Source organism: Astyanax mexicanus, chromosome 7 (assembly GCF_023375975.1).
Source record: "Astyanax mexicanus isolate ESR-SI-001 chromosome 7, AstMex3_surface, whole genome shotgun sequence".
Lineage (NCBI taxonomy): Eukaryota > Metazoa > Chordata > Actinopteri > Characiformes > Acestrorhamphidae > Astyanax > Astyanax mexicanus.
The window spans coordinates 41,794,096-41,812,284 of NC_064414.1; the positions used below are offsets into that span (position 1 = coordinate 41,794,096).

Genomic DNA, 18,189 nt, shown 5'->3' on the forward strand with positions numbered 1-18,189 from the left:
CACCCTCATTACGTCCCTGGGACAGCCACGCTTTTCTGGCGTAGTCGGCAGGATCTGGGAGTGAAATAGTGTCCAGTTTCCCGAAGGAGAACAAATTCTTTTTTTTTTTAAAATGATGATGCCAGTCTTTCCAGGGGCCCCATGGGTACCCAAGTTTAAGGGTTTTGATGGGGACTTTGTGTATTCTGATTGGAAAGAACAGGTGCAAGGGTTGTTGGAAGTGCAAGACTTAAATGAATTAAGAAAAGTACAGATTTTAATGGGGGCATTAGCAGGGGAGGCTAAGCGAGAGATAAATGTTTTAGATGCTGGTGATCGTGATACGGCAGTTAAAATTTTTCAACACTTGGACAATTTATATGCAGCAGAGATACCCCTTCCTGTTTTAAGAGCTAGTTTCTTTGGATGTACACAGAGATCAGGTGAGACTTTTAAGGCCTTTGTGTTGCGATTAAGGGAGCTTTTCTGTAGGCTGCGGAGGCGAAGCCCGGAAGGAACCCTCACAGAAGTGCAGCTGAAAGACCAACTGTTATTGGGGCTGGAAGATGGACCCTTTCGACGTGCTTTACAAACTTATGCGCGGAGGACACCTGCAGGAACTTTTTCAGAGTTGCATCAAGAAGCATTACTACTGGAGACAGAGTATGGAGCAAACAGGTACGAAACTTCATGTTCAGTTGTTCGGGAAACTGGTGTACCACATTCTCGTCCTCAGCAGGCTGATTGGAGAGCAGAGCTAAAACAAGAACTGTTGGAAGAAATGCGAGGCCAGATGCGTGAACTGACCCAAGAGGTAATTAAAGAATTAAAACCCTTGTGGCATGAATCCGTTCCTGATGTTCCATGTACCCAGGCACCTCGTCGGCCTGCTATGGCCACAACCAGTCGGGATCGGGGTCAGGTGCTGCCAAATAGCTGGGATGTGGATGGGAGGCCCATCTGTCGACGTTGTAAGCGGCCAGGCCACTTCGCTCGGAACTGTAGAGGAACTGCTGTAGCGGGGCCGCCTTTAAACTAGAGTGCCCCGCTGCAGAGGTCCAAGCGGTGGGGCCCACGACGGGGATGGATGAGGAGAGGACCACACAGACTTTTGTTGGGAATTGTCCTGTATTAGAGGTTCTTGTAGAAGACGTGAAATGTATTGGACTTCTAGATACCGGCTCCCAGGTAACATTGATGCAACATGGGATGTTAAAGAAACATTTTCCTCATTATCAGATGGGACAAGCCCCTATCCTAACTCTGAAAGCTGCTAATGGACTTGAAATACCTTATGTTGGCTATGCTGTATTGAACTTTGAGATAGCAGGAGTACAGATTCCAGAACGAGGAGTTGTAATTGTGAGAGACGAGTGTTCTTCGTATCCCATGATCATTGGGATGAACGTTCTTTCTGCATGTTGGAATAATCTTTTTCAGGAACAGGAACAACTGAGACTCAAGCAGCATCCCCACCGAGATGAAAGGGACACGTGGTGGCGGACATTTGCGAGTTGCCAACGAATTGCTGCACAGGTACAACGTGACGGGTTTGTGGGTAATGTCTGGTCTGCTAGCAGGTGCAGAGTTCGGGTACCTCCCGGGAGCGAAATCATTGTGTGGGGGCGTGTTCGAGCTGGTAACAACGGCCAAGAGTATTGTGGTCTGGTGGAGCCAATGCCTGACCAAGATGCCGTAGGTGTTGCACGCACCATCGCAAAGGTAAGACATGGGCGAGTTCCTGTCCGCCTGTGTAACGTTCACCCTTATGATGTGTTCATAGGGAGATTTCAGAAACTGGGAAAGCTGTACGAAGTACAACCTGCTGACGTTCATGGACAATGCGATCTCAAGTTATCTAGTAGTTCTGAAGGCGTGGTGGAAGTAAGCGTGATTGAGACGGTACCTGTGGGAACAGGAGGTTCAACTTTTGAGGTGAGCCAGCTAACTACTCACACAGATTTGACAACTTCACAACAAGCGGTATTGAGTCAGTTATTGCACAAATGGTCCAGTGTTTTCTCCCAGAGTGAGGAAGATTTTGGGTGTACAGATGCAATCCAACATTGCATACCTACCGGCGACGCCCTTCCTAGTAGGGAGCGATTTCGACCGTTACCACCGAATATGTATCAAGAAATGCGGGTTTTGCTTGCTGATATGCTGGATAAAGGTGTTATTTCAGAGAGCTCTAGTCCTTGGGCTGCCCCAGTCGTCATGGTCCGTAAGAAAGATGGAAGTTGGAGGTTTTGTGTAGATTATCGGAAGTTAAACGCTGTGACTCATAAAGATGCTTTCCCTCTCCCTAGGATCGAAGAAACCTTAACCACCTTGACCCAAGCAGAGTGGTTTACCACCCTTGATTTGGCCAGCGGCTACTGGCAGGTTGGTGTACATCCTGATGATCAGCCAAAGACTGCATTTGCCACGCCCCTAGGATTATACCATTTCCGACGAATGCCGTTTGGATTATGCAATGCCCCTGCAACTTTCCAGAGATTGATGCAGCATTGCTTGAGGGGACAGGTAGCAGAATTTTTGTTTGTTTATTTAGACGATATAATTATTCATTCTGCTGATTTTTCTCTACACGTACAGCACCTCGAACAAGTTTTTGAGCGCCTTAGTCGCTATGGATTGAAATTAAGATCTGATAAGTGTAAATTGTTTCGGAGGCAAGTTAAATTCCTGGGACATGTTGTAAACAAGCAAGGCGTGCACCCTGATCCAGAGAAAGTGGCTGCTGTCCAAGAATGGGCTACTCCCACAACCATCCGTGAGGTGAGAGCCTTCCTGGGACTGGCTGGCTATTATAGACGTTTCATTGACGGATTTGCTAAACTAGCACGGCCTCTGAACTCCCTGCTAGTTGGGGTACCAGTAAATAGGAAAAGTTCCCACCGTGGGATAAATTGGACACCTGAATGTCAGAATGCATTTGAATGTTTGAAGTCGTGCCTTCTCCAAGCTCCTATTTTAGCCTATGCTGATTTTTCAGCTCCTTTTATTGTGTATACTGACGCCAGCAGCCAAGGGTTGGGCGCGGTGCTATCCCAAATGCAGGATGGACGTGAACGTGTCATTGCATATGCCAGTCGGAGCCTTCATCCGAGCGAAAAGAATGATGCGAACTACAGTTCGTTCAAATTGGAGCTGTTGGCCCTGAAGTGGGCTGTCACTGAGAAATTTCGGGATTATCTGATGGGTTCCAAGTTCATGGTGATGACTGATAATAATCCGGTGGCCCATTTGCAGTCCGCCAAATTGGGAGCAACTGAGCAAAGGTGGGTAGCTCAACTGGCTAATTTTGACTTCGAAGTGAAGTACCGGGCTGGTCGTGAAAATTTGAATGCTGATGCCTTGTCTAGATTCCCTTGTGTAAGAGTCCCCCCAGGTGCAAATGTGGTGACTGCTGAGTTGCAGGAAGTCACAGCCGAACAAGACATGGCCATAGGAGGTGTGGACTGGCAACAAGCTCAAGAACAAGATGAGGAAATCTGTACTGTGAAGAGGTATGTGGATGCGGGAATTTTCCCCAAGGTCACTGAGAGGAGGGCTTTGCCGAGGACGGTGCAGCAGTTGTTGCGGCAGAGGTCCAGGTTTCAGAGTAAGGATGGACTTCTACATAGACTGATCCTTGATCCATGTACTAATGAGCCCCATTTACAGATTGTTTGTCCGAAACGGTGGCAGAAAGAGGTCTGGGAGCGTTACCACGAGGCGACAGGTCATGCAGGAGTAGAGAAGACACTGCTCCGCATACGGAACCACTTTTATTGGCCCCAAATGGAGGAGAAGGTGAGAGGGTTCCATTCCGGGTGCGTTTCTTGTGGCCTGCAGAAAGGTAAGGGGGATCCTAAGGCCCCACTACACCCTATTAACGTGTCCTTCCCTCTAGAGGTGCTAGCGTTAGACTTTTTGTCCTTGGGTAGGTCTAACGATACTTACCAGAATATCTTAGTCGCTATAGACATGTTTACTCGTTATGCATGGGCAATTCCGACTAGAGACCAAACAGCACAGACCACTGTGAAGGCGTTATGGTCACATGTAATCCAGACGTTCGGGTGTCCCCTTAGGTTCCATTCAGATAGAGGTCCTAATTTCGAGTCAGCCTTGTTCCAACAGCTATGTGAGGTTTATGGTATAACCCGTAGTAGGACTACTTCATATCACCCTGCTGGGAATGGCAGAGTGGAGCGTATGAATCAGACTTTACTCCATATGCTGCGTACCTTAGAGGTAGAGAAACAGGATAGGTGGCCAGCATTTCTCCCTGAGTTGCTGCAAGCGTATAATAACACTGTCCATAGTGCAACTGGGTTTACACCATCTTATTTGATGTTTGGCAGAGTGGTACGTACCCCGGTAGATATGAGTTTGGGTGTAGAAGAGCGACAGTCAAGAAAAAGTTGGAGTGGGTGGGTACAGGACCATCACCAGAAACTAAAGTGGGCATATGGTGTGGCTAAACAAAGGATGGATGGTGTGGCCAGTCAGTCTAAGAAGCAGTATGACCGTACCGCTAAGGCCACCCCTTTTCTTCCAGGTCAGAGGGTCTGGGTAAGAGATAGGAATAGACAGGGGCGAGGAAAGTTGTGTGGTTGGTGGGACCCCATGCCATATGTGGTGGTTGAGTTGGTTGGGGGTACTGGGGTAGTGTATAAGGTGAGGCCTGAGCAGGGAGGACCAGAGAAGACGCTCCATAGAAATGCTTTAAAGCTTTGTGTAGCTGAGCCCCATAGCCCTTTACAGAACCAGTATGAGAGTAGGGAACCAGAGGTGGAAGATGGGTTTGTTCCATATAGTGTTTGGACTGCAACCCCAATTGTACCAGCAGAAGGGACCGACGCTATTCCTATACGGCGTTCCACTCGTGTTAATTTCGGCCAATTGCCTGCTCGATATCGGGACTTTTCTTAGTTACAGCAGGGACTGCTTATGTTTTAGCATGGGGGGGTGTTAGATGGGTGAAAAAAAGAGTTTATTTGATATAATTAATTTATATTATAAGTGTGTATTATGTGGTATTGCTGTGTGATTTATTTTGAATTCTGTTATTTGCTGGGATTGTGGTTTATTTTGGATTTTGTTTATTTGCTGTGATTCATGTGCTGTGTTTTGGGTTTGGTTATCACGGACTTCCTTAAGACCATCTAATTACCTGAACAGCTGAAACTGCCCTTGCAATTAATTATTGATTTTTTTTTGCCAATCAGAGCAGCGGGAGGGCGCGGAAGGTCTGGACTCTTATTTTAAAAGGGTGGACTTTTATTGGGGGAGAGACAGATCGGTGACAGCACCCGGGCAGGAAGCGGAGCTCGTGAAGGCAGCGCGAGTCGGGAGTGCGCAGGCCCAGAAGCAGCAGCGGCAACGGTGAACTCGGCGTGCCGCGTGGTGAGGACGCCGTGGGAGAACGAGCCGGAGTACGGACTAAAGTGGGCACCTGCAGCGGACCTGGGGGCTGCTGGAGACGGAGCATACGACGGCGGCCATTGTGAGCGCGTCGGGTCGAGCCATACACTGAGGGCGAGCTGCTGAAAGTTCTGGGTACAGTTGAGACTGTGCCCAGAGCGGTGTGAGTACAAACAGCATTGTTAAATTCAGTGTATGTGGCTGCAGAGCTGCTTTTATGAGGAGTATTACTCGGTGACTGGTATAAGTTCAGCTTAGTTTTATTAATCCTTGCTATGCTATGATTGAAGCTGATTAGCCCAAAGGGAACTGGTTACTGTTCAGCCTTTTCTGTGTCCTGTTAGAGCCGTGCGTGGACGCCTGTGGACAGAAGAGTGGGTTCCGCCTGCCTGGGAGTTGGTCAACTTAGAGACTGGGACACTTATAATTGTTTTGAGTATTTTGTTTATTGTTTTCTTTTTTTTGTTTGAACTGTTGTTCCAGCCTAAGGTCTTAAGCTAAGGCTATATCTATTTTATTCTACAACATGCATGATTTTAGCTGGGTTTATATTTAAGGGGAACAATTATAATAAAGTTTGTTTTTCTTATTTTTTTGTCTCCTTCGGGTTATTTCACTGGTATATACTATATTCCCTCCCATACTGAACCATTTAGTCTAATAATTGAGCTAGGCTAGTTCCAGGGGTTATTTGGAGTGTGTGGTGTTTATTGGTGACATTAAGGGCATGATTGTGTATGGTAATTAGATCCCTTTGTGGATTAAAACTCTCTGGGTAAAATCAAGGGTCCTTTTTCTTTTAAGAGGTTCTTTTGTGTAATTAATTCAAACTCTGTGTTTATAGTGGGTTTAGAGCCCTAATACACACACCCTCATTACGTCCCTGGGACATATGCAATACCTTCTGGTGTCCCACAAGGGGGTCTGTTATCTCCATTGCTCTTTGTTATTTGTATCAACAGCCTGGATTCTCGTCTACCTACTTCTCTTCTTCCGGTGAAATATGCAGATGATCTTACAATCACAGAGCTTCTGATGGGGTCTCTACCAGGCTTGACTCAGAAAGCCCTAGACTCAGTGGCTGACTGGGGACAGGAGTTCTCACTGACAATGAATGGAGCTAAGACCAAGGATATGGTAATCAGTGCTAGACGTCAGGACAATATCCCTTCTCCACCTTCTCCGATCATTTCTGGCCAAAACATTAGTAGAGTCACCACTTTCAAATTGCTTGGAGTTCAGATCTCGTCTGATCTATCCTGGGATGCTCACATTAACTATTTGATTTTAAAGACAAGACCCAGGATACATTATCTTGCTGTTGCCAAAAGAGCTGGTCTTCCTTGTGACGTGCTACAACAGATATACGTGACTTTCATACGCCCAATCCTTGAATATGCTAGCCCAGTTTGGGGTGGGCTGACAAAAAAACTCTCAGAAGAGTTGGAAAGGGTTCAAAAACGGTGCTGCAGAATTATTGGCATCCCATCATCATTTCTTCCACCACTCAGTGAAAGGCGTGATGAGGCTACCCTGCGCGTCCTCACCGACATTCTTAAGGATGAATCATCCCCTCTACATGACTTTTTGCCTTTAGCCCCAACATCTACTTACTCACTTCGTCGGCAGCGGGAATTAGTAGTACCTGTGAGCAAAACTAAAAGACATGAACTCTCTTTTATTCCTCGTGCTCTTAAATTGTATTATAAGTGACTTACTTAGTTTTATGTATTAGACTTTTTATGGTATTGTTCTAAAGTTAATATGTTTCTGTTTTTATACTGATTGTTGAATATTTGACACATTTCAGGTCCCACTGCTTAAAAATAGTTTTTATGCTGTTGTGTCCTGCCTTGTCAAATTTAATAAATGAAATGAAATGAAATGAAAATGAAATGTTACTGGGCTACATTATTGACACAGCTTCAATCAATAATCATAACCTAAAAAAATCACCTATGTGGTAGGAGTATCTGATGAAGTTGCCAAAACTGAATGGGTACAGGTTTGTAATTATTGCACGCACTGTGTATTTTCAGTGTTTTCTGATAGGGAATAATTCACCTGCCTTCTCCTTTCAGACCTCAGAGCAATACATTTAGATGCAGACACAGCTCACCCAAATCTGGACGTTTCCTCAGACATGTTGGAGGTCTGCTGGAGCAAGCAGGTCACCCAGGAGGATAAAGAAACAGAGCAAACCCAATCTGAGTACAGTGTCCTGGCCAAGGAGGCATTTTCCAGTGGCTGCCAGTACTGGGAAGTTGCAGTCTGGGAAAAACCATACTGGTTAATTGGTCTATCATATGGGCCCGACACTAAAGCTGAACAGAAGGACACACTTGCTTCCGGTAATGTCCTAAACAAGGCTTTCTGCTATATTTACCACGGAAATGGCAAATACCTTGTGTGTAATGGCTCTGAGGAGACTGTTCTGCCAATGGGACTGAAGATTCAGAAGCTTGGGGTGTGGGTGGATTTACAGAGAGGAACACTGTCTTTCTATGATGCAGACACACTAAAACTGCTCCATTCATTCACTGTAGATTTGTTTGGGCCTGTCTATCCCATGTTCAACCCTTGCATTGGGTTAAATGAGCAGAACACGCAACCTTTGGTGCTGTTCAAAATCAGAAGCAGAAAGTAGGTCACACACTGCAGTAGTGTCATTTTAATGCATTGCTTCTCATCATCCAGTGTGATTCACAGGCCTATCAGTGTTTATTGCATGCTCTTGCGTAAGGCAGTGAATTAACGTTTAACTTTTTCTGAAGTGTCAAATACACAACATGAGCCTTCTTCAGCGATTAATGTTGCCTCTATGGAGCTATGAAGTACGTGCATAATTTACCACTCCATTCCCACGATAAATATCAGTATGCAGAATGTTTTGATTTTGATTTGATTGGTCTACAGCTGCTTAATGTAATAAACAAAATATGGTGCAAAAACTTGGTTGGCTTGTGGAGTGCTTTAGTGGCCTAGATGTGCTAATATTAAGAATAAAATAGACAATGAAAATGTACATTTTATGATACTGATTAAACTATCGTCATGAGAAATATGACAACTTTAACAATCATTTGAATGTTTTGTAATGTATATTTTTTCAGTTAAATATTTTCTTTTACATTACAACTGCACAATATTGCTGACATTGTTATATTTTGTTGTTCTTTGATGAGATTTTTTTTAAACTGATTTCCACTAGATGTCAATAATTCAAAATGTCAATTAATAATGCCCCCAGTTTATTAAAACAATATTATACATAAATATATAAATATAAATAAATATACTGGGATATAATCAGCCTCAGCCTATAAGAAGCAAAAAAGTAACTATGGTAATAATCGCATCGCATTATCAATACTAAAATTATATTTTGTGCAGCCCAATTCTCCTACAAGAAAATCATAGTGTACATGGTTCTTTAAAGAACACTTTAAAAATCAGTATGAACATAATCATATTTAATGATAGTGTAAACATACATTCCATAAACTCATAAATCACACATTAAGTTTTTGATGATTTTGTTAACTGTTTTGAGAGATTTTGGACTTGATATATCACAGTGGACAATACCATGACATGGCTTTCCAAACCATCACTGACCATCAGTAAATTTTGCATTTCATTTGGAAATCAAGAGACCAAAACCTGGAGGAGAGTGTGGAAAGACAAACAGTCCAAGCTGCTTAAGGTCTAGTCTGAAGTTTCCACAATCAGTGATGGTTTGGAGAGACATGTCATCTGCTGGTGTTGATCCACTGTGTTTTATCAAGTCCAAAATCAGTCAAAGTATGACTTAGTCTTATATACTACTTTTCTGAGATACTGATTTTTGGGTTTTCATTAGCTGTAAGCCATAATCATCAACAATAAAACAAATAAACACTTAAAATAGATCACTCTAAATGTAATACAGTTATATAATATATGAGTTCCAAATTTTGAACTGAATTACTGAAATAAAGTAACTTTTAAATGATATTGTATTTGTTTGAGATTCACCTGTAGGTGGCGGTGATGAGTTACACAGTTACAGAGGAAGGAGCAGAAGAACAGAAGGAGAAAGTAGATATAATTAGAGGACAGTGTTTATTTATCTTTATTAATTTATCTGTTATCTGTATAATATTATAATTACCGCTGTGTGTGCTGCTGTATGATTAGAGCAGTGAAGCGGGAGCGGTATGCTGGTGTGTGTGGGTCGGTTCTGAGCTGCTGAAGCTCGGTGTGTATAGTGGTGTGTGTAAGGTGCTGTGAGTGTGTAAAAGTGTGTGCTGTGGATCTGCTGAGATGAGGTTGAGCTCGTGGTCGCTGAGCTCCGCGGTCTTCAGGACGGGGTTTGATTTCGGGCAGAGAGAGGGGGCGCACTGGTTCCCCGGACACATGGCTAAAGGTGTGTCTCTTCACTTATTAACACACCACTCAGCCCCAGCCTGCACACACACTTCTCATCCAGTGATTTTCTTTATTTAATTACAGTGTAGATTAATATTAAAGACATCAAAAGAATTAAGGGACACGTACGGAAGTTTGTAGTAAATAGTAAAAAAAAAAAAGAGTTTGTCCTCCAACTAAACCTGATTAACTGAGATGTTGATTTGGGATGAGCTGGAAAAGCAGCAATTATTGTTCAGCACCTCCAGGAATTCTTTCAATACGCTAAGAAAACTATTCCAGGTGATTCTGCAGCGGAGTCCCTAAGGTGACATCATGTTAAAAAATATTATACCACTGTTAGTTCCGCCCCTACAATGTGATTGGCTAAGAGGTGTTCTATCAGTGCCGTTACCAGCCGGTAATGCACTGTAACCAAAGCTCTCCATTTATTACTCCATACAGGTAAACTAACAATGATGCAGCACTTACAAGCCAAACAGCACAACTACAAACAGAAATAAAACTATTTTAACTTGCAGAGTGTTTATAACCAAACAGATCGTATTTTCTCATTCTCTTTAACTCAAAATCTTTTAATAAACAGTGATGGTGGAACGGTGGTACAATTGTGGCCACGCATTAGGTTCTTGTTCCCATGTCTTAGGGTCTCGTTGCCACACCTTAATAAATTGAGGCCACGCATTAGGATATTGTGCGGCCTTGTGCCTACGGTCGCAGCACAGCAGTGCCAATATTACATGTTATAGCAGTTCTTCTTGTGTATCATTGCTTAAATAAGGTGTGGCTACAACTTATTAAAGCGGGGAATGAGATCCTAATGCAAGGATACGACTTATTAAGGCATAGAAACAAGAAAATTAAGTCTTATCCAGAGAATAATAAATAATAAATAATAATAAAGCTTGCTCTTCTGTAAAGGAATGCCCATGAAGATGCTGAGAAAATACCAAGAGTGTGCAAATCTGTCATCAAAGCTAAATGTGATACTAGAAGAATCTAAAATATAAAACATTTTCAGATTTGTGTAACAGATTTTGTTTATAAAATAATTCTGCATGTCTTCCTGTATATATTTTATATAGTCTTCAATATGTAAAAATGTAAAAAACATAACGACAAAACGACAGAAAGCACATTGATTGAGAAGAAGTGTGTCCAGACAGTCCAGTCCAGGCCTAATCAATGTTGTATCTGTGATATCACCACACACACCAGCTCTCTAATATGGTAAAAGTAGCTGAGAAATGAATTTATTAGTTGTAAAGATTAAAATTATTCTCCACACTTTATATTAGAAGTAAACTGATGCAAAAATTGCATTATGACGTTACATTACATTTAGCAGACGCTTTTATCCAAATTACAAATAATGATGTATATTTAGCAATAGAGGACATAGAAGTTCAAGACAAAAACATTTTAGACAGGGCCTAAAGGAGGCCAAGGGGGAAAATGAGGATAGAGAAGGAAAGGAGGGGGTAGAAGAGGAAATGAGAGAGACACACACATTTTACTCCAGGATAACAAATGATTACTTTCCATCTTTCATAGTGATTATATTTGCAAGGTTATTGCATGGCACTGGTGAACTATTGTAAGTAAGTAGTCCTGTCCTGTACATAAAAATATGTAATGCAGTTCTATGCAGATGCTGACATGATTCTGCCACCATTAAATAATTAAATATAATACTCCAGGAGCATCACAGACTGACAAATATCATCTCAGATTTAGAAGTGATTGGAAGTTGTAGTCTACTAAATCAAGCTTAGTTTACCACACACCATCAACCTGAATGAATAGCTACAGTGCTAAGCCTTTCAGATAACTGAAGCAGCTGGTGCTCTGCTTGCTTAGCAACAGACGCAACAGGGCTGTACAGTGTAGACATAACATCATATTGAGTTTGCTGTATCGCCGCACTTATCTTTTATTAGTGGAAAACCTGCCCCCTTTATCTGAATGAGAAACTACTAAAAATAATGAATGAACATGTATGAAAAATGAGTAGGAGTGTAACCATGATCTGTAGGGTCTGCATTTAATCCCTTAATGTAACTGTACATTAAATTGGATTAGCCATAGTGGAACTTTCTGTGCTAAAATACATTGATGCTGTAGGCTAATTGATGCCTCCTGTTTTGTTACTATAATCATCTTCATGTGTATTTTGGTAGGAATTAAGCAAATGAGAGCAAGTCTGAGGAAAGTCGACTGCATCGTGGAAATCCATGACGCAAGAATATCCTTTTTTTTACAACTGCACAAACTACACAAATCTATTCCATACACATCTGCTGCATAAGGATTTCCTGTGTTCTGAAAAGTTTTTTTAAGGTTTGAACCAAGCTATATATTTTCATACAGGATATATTATAAGCAAATACTCTGTAACACTTAAGAAGTGCAACTGAATAGTTAGAATATGTATTTAAAGATGATATTTCTGTTATATAAACATTAATATAGTAGCACACATCCCCTGCATGTTCAGACAGTGACCGACCACAAAATATTGTGCATTAAAGAGTGCAGAAGAAAAAAAATTGATGCTGTTCACAAAATTAACCTTTTCAGACCCTGCGTCAATTACAATAGTCATCTTGTACTGTAGTTTCTTTTTTAAGATTTTTTTGGACAGAACACAAATTGAGACCTGTTGTCCATCAGAAAAGATCATAAACCAGCCAATAAAACATTAACTTAGTCCCACCCACTGCACTAGAAAACAAATCTGGAACTTAGACATTAGGGCATGTCAGCACTACAGAACAAATTGTGCAAATTAATACAAGCTCATTATTGCTAATTCTTTGTGGTGCAGAACACTTTTTATTATGTTTAGGAATGAAGATTTTAGTTAACTAGATTTATTTATATATATATTTTATATTAGAATATTAGTGTTTTATTTTGTGTGCTTTACATACAAAAAAACAGCATCCTTATATTTTTCCATCACTGAAACTTTCCAGGTCTGCAATGGTTAAGACTGCTCTGTTTTGATCTGTGTTTAACAGTTGCAATCTCTGTAGTTTTTGATACCGTATTGAGAATAGAATGGGAAGGGAAGGCGTGGCTGAAGGAATGGGAATGCCTGAATATAAAGCATTTGTTTCTATATGTTTTGAGATCCTGATACTCTGGCTTGACCTATATGTGGCAGAAGGTTTTATATACAGAACCTATAACACTTGTTAAAATGTTAGTCTTTATCACTTACATATTATATGTTTCCTTGACTGCCAAACATCCCATTTTCTGGAAGAAATCCTTTGTTTCAGGAGAGTCTCGATGTCCGGCCACATTTACTTGTTCTAAATAAGATGGACTTGGCAGACACTTCAAATAAATGGGTATCATAACATGTTTTCACATTTTACCTTCATTATGTCTCATTAAATGTTCTGGCTATGCATGTTAATATTCTCTGGTCTCTGATCTTTTCATCCCTTCAGGCTATTCTGAAGCAGCTAGAGAGAGATGGTGTTAAGAATGTTCTGTTCACAGACTGCCTGAGGCAAAGAGATGAGAGTGTCAAAAAGGTAAGTCAAATAAAAGCTACACATTTATACAAGAATTAAGTGACTCATCCAGCCACAAATGTGGTAAATTTACTCTGTGTTTTTGCAGCTAGTTCCTCTTGTGACTCAGCTAATAGAGAGTTCACCACGTTTTCACAGAGATGAGGTGAGATGTGGGAAAATTGTTCATTTTTTCAGATCTACTAAGATAGGACACAATAATTATGTTGTACGTCATTAATCAGTTTGTAAGCTCCTGCTTCTGGCCATTCTTGCTGTAATGATGACACCTCTTGCATATTAGTTCAATAGTAGTTACGATTAATATCTGAATTGGAAGACTTGGGTATAAATTGTGAGTTTTTTTAACTGTCACTAGCATTACTAACATTCTCTTTGTCTTAATGCTTAGGACAGAAGTTACTGCCTGATGGTGATTGGAGTGCCAAATGTTGGAAAGTCTTCCCTGATTAATGCTTTGAGAAGAATAAACCTACGAAAAGGTATGTTATTCATATACTATCCAAATGCTTCTTTAACATGCCCCCATTCAAATACACACACATAGCTCATCTAATCCCTGTACAGTATTTTATATCTTATTTGCACATTGCCTAAAATATATAAAGCCACACAGTTCTCTGGAATGATTGAGCTTCATGCAATACTTTTGGATGAGGTGGTGTGGGTTTGAGGATAAGGTGGAGTGGTGATCACCCAACATCTTGACCTCACTAACACTCATCACTGACTGCAATCAAATGCTCACAGCAATACTCCACCACTGCTCCAACTAGCAGAAAGACAGTAGAGACATTTTCTTAGACAGTAGAGACAGTTACTCCAACAAAAGCAAAATATACTCTTTTGTTTTTCAATTCCCTTGATTTTTGTAGAAACTGTGAATGAGCATGTGTACATTTTACAAATAGATGAACACTAAAAACAGTCAACTTCCTTTTCTGAATTCAGGCAAGGCCTCAAAGGTTGGAGGTGAACCAGGAATTACCAAAGCTGTCCTGACCAAAATTCAGGTATGTTCGTTTTTGGGGTTATTTCTATGATCATTTGCATCAGAAGATGCTAGATATACCAGTGCACCAAATAATAGTTTACAACAGTATACACTAGAAGCGTCTTATTTATAGTTTGAGTATGTTTTGAAGTTTTACTCATTGTGGTAAAGACAAGGAACTACTGTTGATTGTAGTGCAGGAAGGGGTGTTGATGAGGGATATGCTGGGTATTAGGCAACCAAAATGATTTAGCTGAAAATGGCCAAACAAGTAATAGAATTAGTAAAATGCAGAATAATTGATACCAAGCAGTAACTATTTTGTGTCATGTTGTGCTTTGTTGGTATGTTTGCTGGGATGTTAAATGTTCAGGGTTTAATGCATATTTTATACAGTAATTTTTGTAATTTATTTTCTTTAAAAAGAAACCCAAAATACATTTAGACTATTTCATTAATAATTAATTAATGAATTAATGTTTAAAACAAAACAAAAAAAAACTAATAAGGATATGAAAACATTTTTAAAAAATGGTGCCTGCATTCTGGACTATTAAATGTCATCAGTGTGGTGAGGGTCTGGAAGGTCCATTTGTGTTCGTTCTGCCCTCTCTTGTTCATATACACTGTTTTTTTTGTTGTCAGGTTTGTGAAAGACCCCCAGTGTATTTGCTGGACACACCAGGAGTGCTGCCTCCAAAGATTCAGAACATAGAAACTGGGATGAAGCTTGCTTTATGTGGTAAGACTTTATTTAGTGGCAGGTCCTTAACAACAACAAATAATTTTAACTGATTTTTTATAGATGCTGATCTTTTAAATTTGTATATTCCGGTTTATGACAGGTACCATACTGGATCATTTAGTTGGTGAGGATATCATTGCAGATTATCTGCTCTATTCACTCAACAGGTTACAGAGGTTTGGGTAAGTTGAATACTGGTGTTTGGTAAATGTTTCCAGTCTTTGTAATGTGGATACACCACAGAAAAATCAATGTTTTGTATGGACAGCAAAAATAAAACTTTACAATGACAAATCAGCAAATATGTATATGATTTTTAAATGCAAATATTGCTGGTCATAAACGTGCTGTTATAAAACATTATTATTGTTCTTGAGCATGTACTGTTGTCTCTCCAGCTATGTGGAAAAGTATGAACTGGAAGGACCATGTGATGATATTCAACACGTGCTGAAGTCTATCGCTGTGAAGTTAGGCAAGACTCAACGTGTGAAAGCTATTACTGGAATAGGTGAGTAGGTGTTGTCAAGCAGCTGAAACATCATTATTCTGACCTCAGGCATCACAATTTGAACACTTTGCTGATACATTTCCATAACGGCATACACAGTGGTTCAGTAAAAACAGTCAGAACTATTATTATTAACAGTGACTCAGTGATCTGTGGTTATCAGGCATGAAACCTTTTAAACAATAGAGCATAATGCAAAACACAGAACTGTAGAACTGAAAAAGCTGCACAGCAAATTTACCAGTGTTAAATTAACACTGTTAGTGATAAATTAATTATGGTCAGTTTCCCATACAGGGATAAAGTCTAGTCATAGGCTGTATTTTCTTTGCAATGTAAAACCTTCGTTCAAAATGATGCTGTGTATTCCAAAACTAGGCTTAATCCCTGTCTGGGAAACTACCCCTCAGTGATAATTTGACACTAATAGTGTTGGTTTAACACTGGGAAATTTGTGTGTGTGGTCCTAGCCTACCATTGTTTCCCTCCGGTTCACTGTACTTTTTACTCTATAGGTGACATCACCATCAAAATGCCAAACTACACTGCTGCAGCCTACGACTTCATCAGAGCCTTCCGTAAAGGAGAGCTTGGCAAAGTCATGCTTGACTGAGAACCCAAGGAAAACATGTGGCTTCAGTTAAGAAGAGACTCATATGGTTTGCAGCTGGTTTCCCTGTATGAGGGCAGGTTTGACACTGCAGCTTGAAGAGGTACTCGCATTTGATGGATTAAATTAAACTTCTATTGCAGAGGAGATGCTTTGGTGCTGTTACTTGTACATTGTACAGTTTTCTGATATGACGCACAAAAACGTATCTATGTATTTACCATCATTACAATCTGAAAACAAGAACAATAAAAGATCTATTTACAATAAACAGATTGTCCTATATGATATTAAAACAGCACCTTGAATATTCTCATTTCAAAATTATAACTACTCATGTCTTGTAAACATTTCAGGCCACCATACTGAAGGTCAGTGGTAGAAAAATATGACCCAAGAACACCACTCTGAGAATACTCATCTCTCACACTCATCGGACAACTAAATTAGCAGTCAAAACACAAATACCTCATTATAGACAAAGCTGCTGTAAATCTAGTCATTTCTGTCTTAATATATTAAACTGAAATTATTTACTTCTAGTCAAATACTATTGTGAGGCAAACATAAGTCTCATACTGTACAAAATATATAGTTAAACTGTAATAGTTATTGGAAACCTATTAAAAGTAAAATTGACTAAATAGCTGGCAGACACACACAAACTATATGGGCAAAAGTATTGGGACACATTAAGGCGCTTAATTTAATCTCATTGCTACTGTCATGCAGTGCCTTTACAAACATTAGTGAATGAAAATTATGTTCGCTGAATTCCAATAAGGATTCATTTAGCAATGACAATAACTCACAAAGTTTAAGGACAAACCAAAGTAACTTTTTTTGGGCAAAACCAAATAAAATGAAAATACTTTTTTTTTTGCAGGTTTCCAATAATAATTTTTATTATTATTTTTTTTTTTATTACAATTTTAAAAATCAAGTAGCGTAAATGTATTTTTGCCTAATTTTCCACGAAAAAGCAACTAAAAAGCTTCCCAGCAAACATACAAAGCATAATTTAACATGAAATAAACTAGTCATTGTTTCATATGAATTATTCAGTCTTTTCACGTATTTAGCCAAACACAGAAAATTATATTATTTGCCATTTCTGGTCAAATAGTTTTAGAGTTATAGAGTGCGGTTATCAAGTAAGAGTTTTAAACCTGCTGTTAGAACTGCAATAGCAAAAAGGGGACCAACACTACATACAAGCCTATGGCTTTGCAATAGGACGTCATAAAAGCTCCTGGATGCATCCCAATACTTTTATCCATATAGTGTATGTCCTATTTTTTTTACAGCTAATCATATAATACAACAATTATATATCATAAATCTCTGTGATATTTATAAAATCTTACAGAGAAATACAAACCTAATAGAACAATATAGTATTACTAGTACAAGTGTAAAATGTACAAACAGTGACAATGCAGGAAGATAAAAATGGACACTCATGTCCTTACTAAGTGTTTATCTATGTACGTATCCACTAAAGGAGTGTATCTTCTATATACCTAGCTAAAGGAGTTGCCTGTATAGTGCTATTACAGAAGGATCATGGGTTATGTGTTGACCTATTACACACTCAAGCAGGATACTGTGCACACATTTTGTGCACATCATACACATACAACAATAATGTAGCAAAACACACTCAAATTTAACAGCTTTTTGTGAATGATCTGCATAAAAAGTGATGTATGTACTTAATGATTTGAGAGTTATTTGCTACTGCTTCTGGTGAAGCAACATATGCACATAAACCAGAGCAATTATTTTCCACGAAAGCCAGTTTGTAGCCAATCATTGGTTATTGTGGTTCCCTCTGCTGTGTGTCTAATGTGAACACTTTGCTCTGCAAAGTGCAACACTCAGGGTACACTGTATTACAAATCTTAGGAATACACATTGCACAGTTACTTATAGGATTTAGCTTATCAAGCGCGCAAAGCTGTACATCATAGTCAC

General features: G+C 40.0%; 1 protein-coding gene across 1 annotated transcript; it reads left to right on the forward strand.

The window, feature by feature from the left end:
- Window positions 1-9,441: 9,441 nt before the first annotated feature.
- mtg1 (mitochondrial ribosome-associated GTPase 1) lies at window positions 9,442-16,483 on the forward strand. Its single transcript, XM_007258710.4, has 11 exons — window positions 9,442-9,802; window positions 11,985-12,049; window positions 13,059-13,163; window positions 13,266-13,352; window positions 13,441-13,497; window positions 13,744-13,834; window positions 14,304-14,365; window positions 14,992-15,088; window positions 15,192-15,273; window positions 15,490-15,602; window positions 16,118-16,483. The coding sequence occupies exons 1-11, from the start codon at window positions 9,700-9,702 to the stop codon at window positions 16,213-16,215; spliced, it is 960 nt and encodes a 319-aa protein (XP_007258772.3). The 5' UTR covers window positions 9,442-9,699; the 3' UTR covers window positions 16,216-16,483.
- The last annotated feature ends 1,706 nt before the right edge of the window (window positions 16,484-18,189 follow it).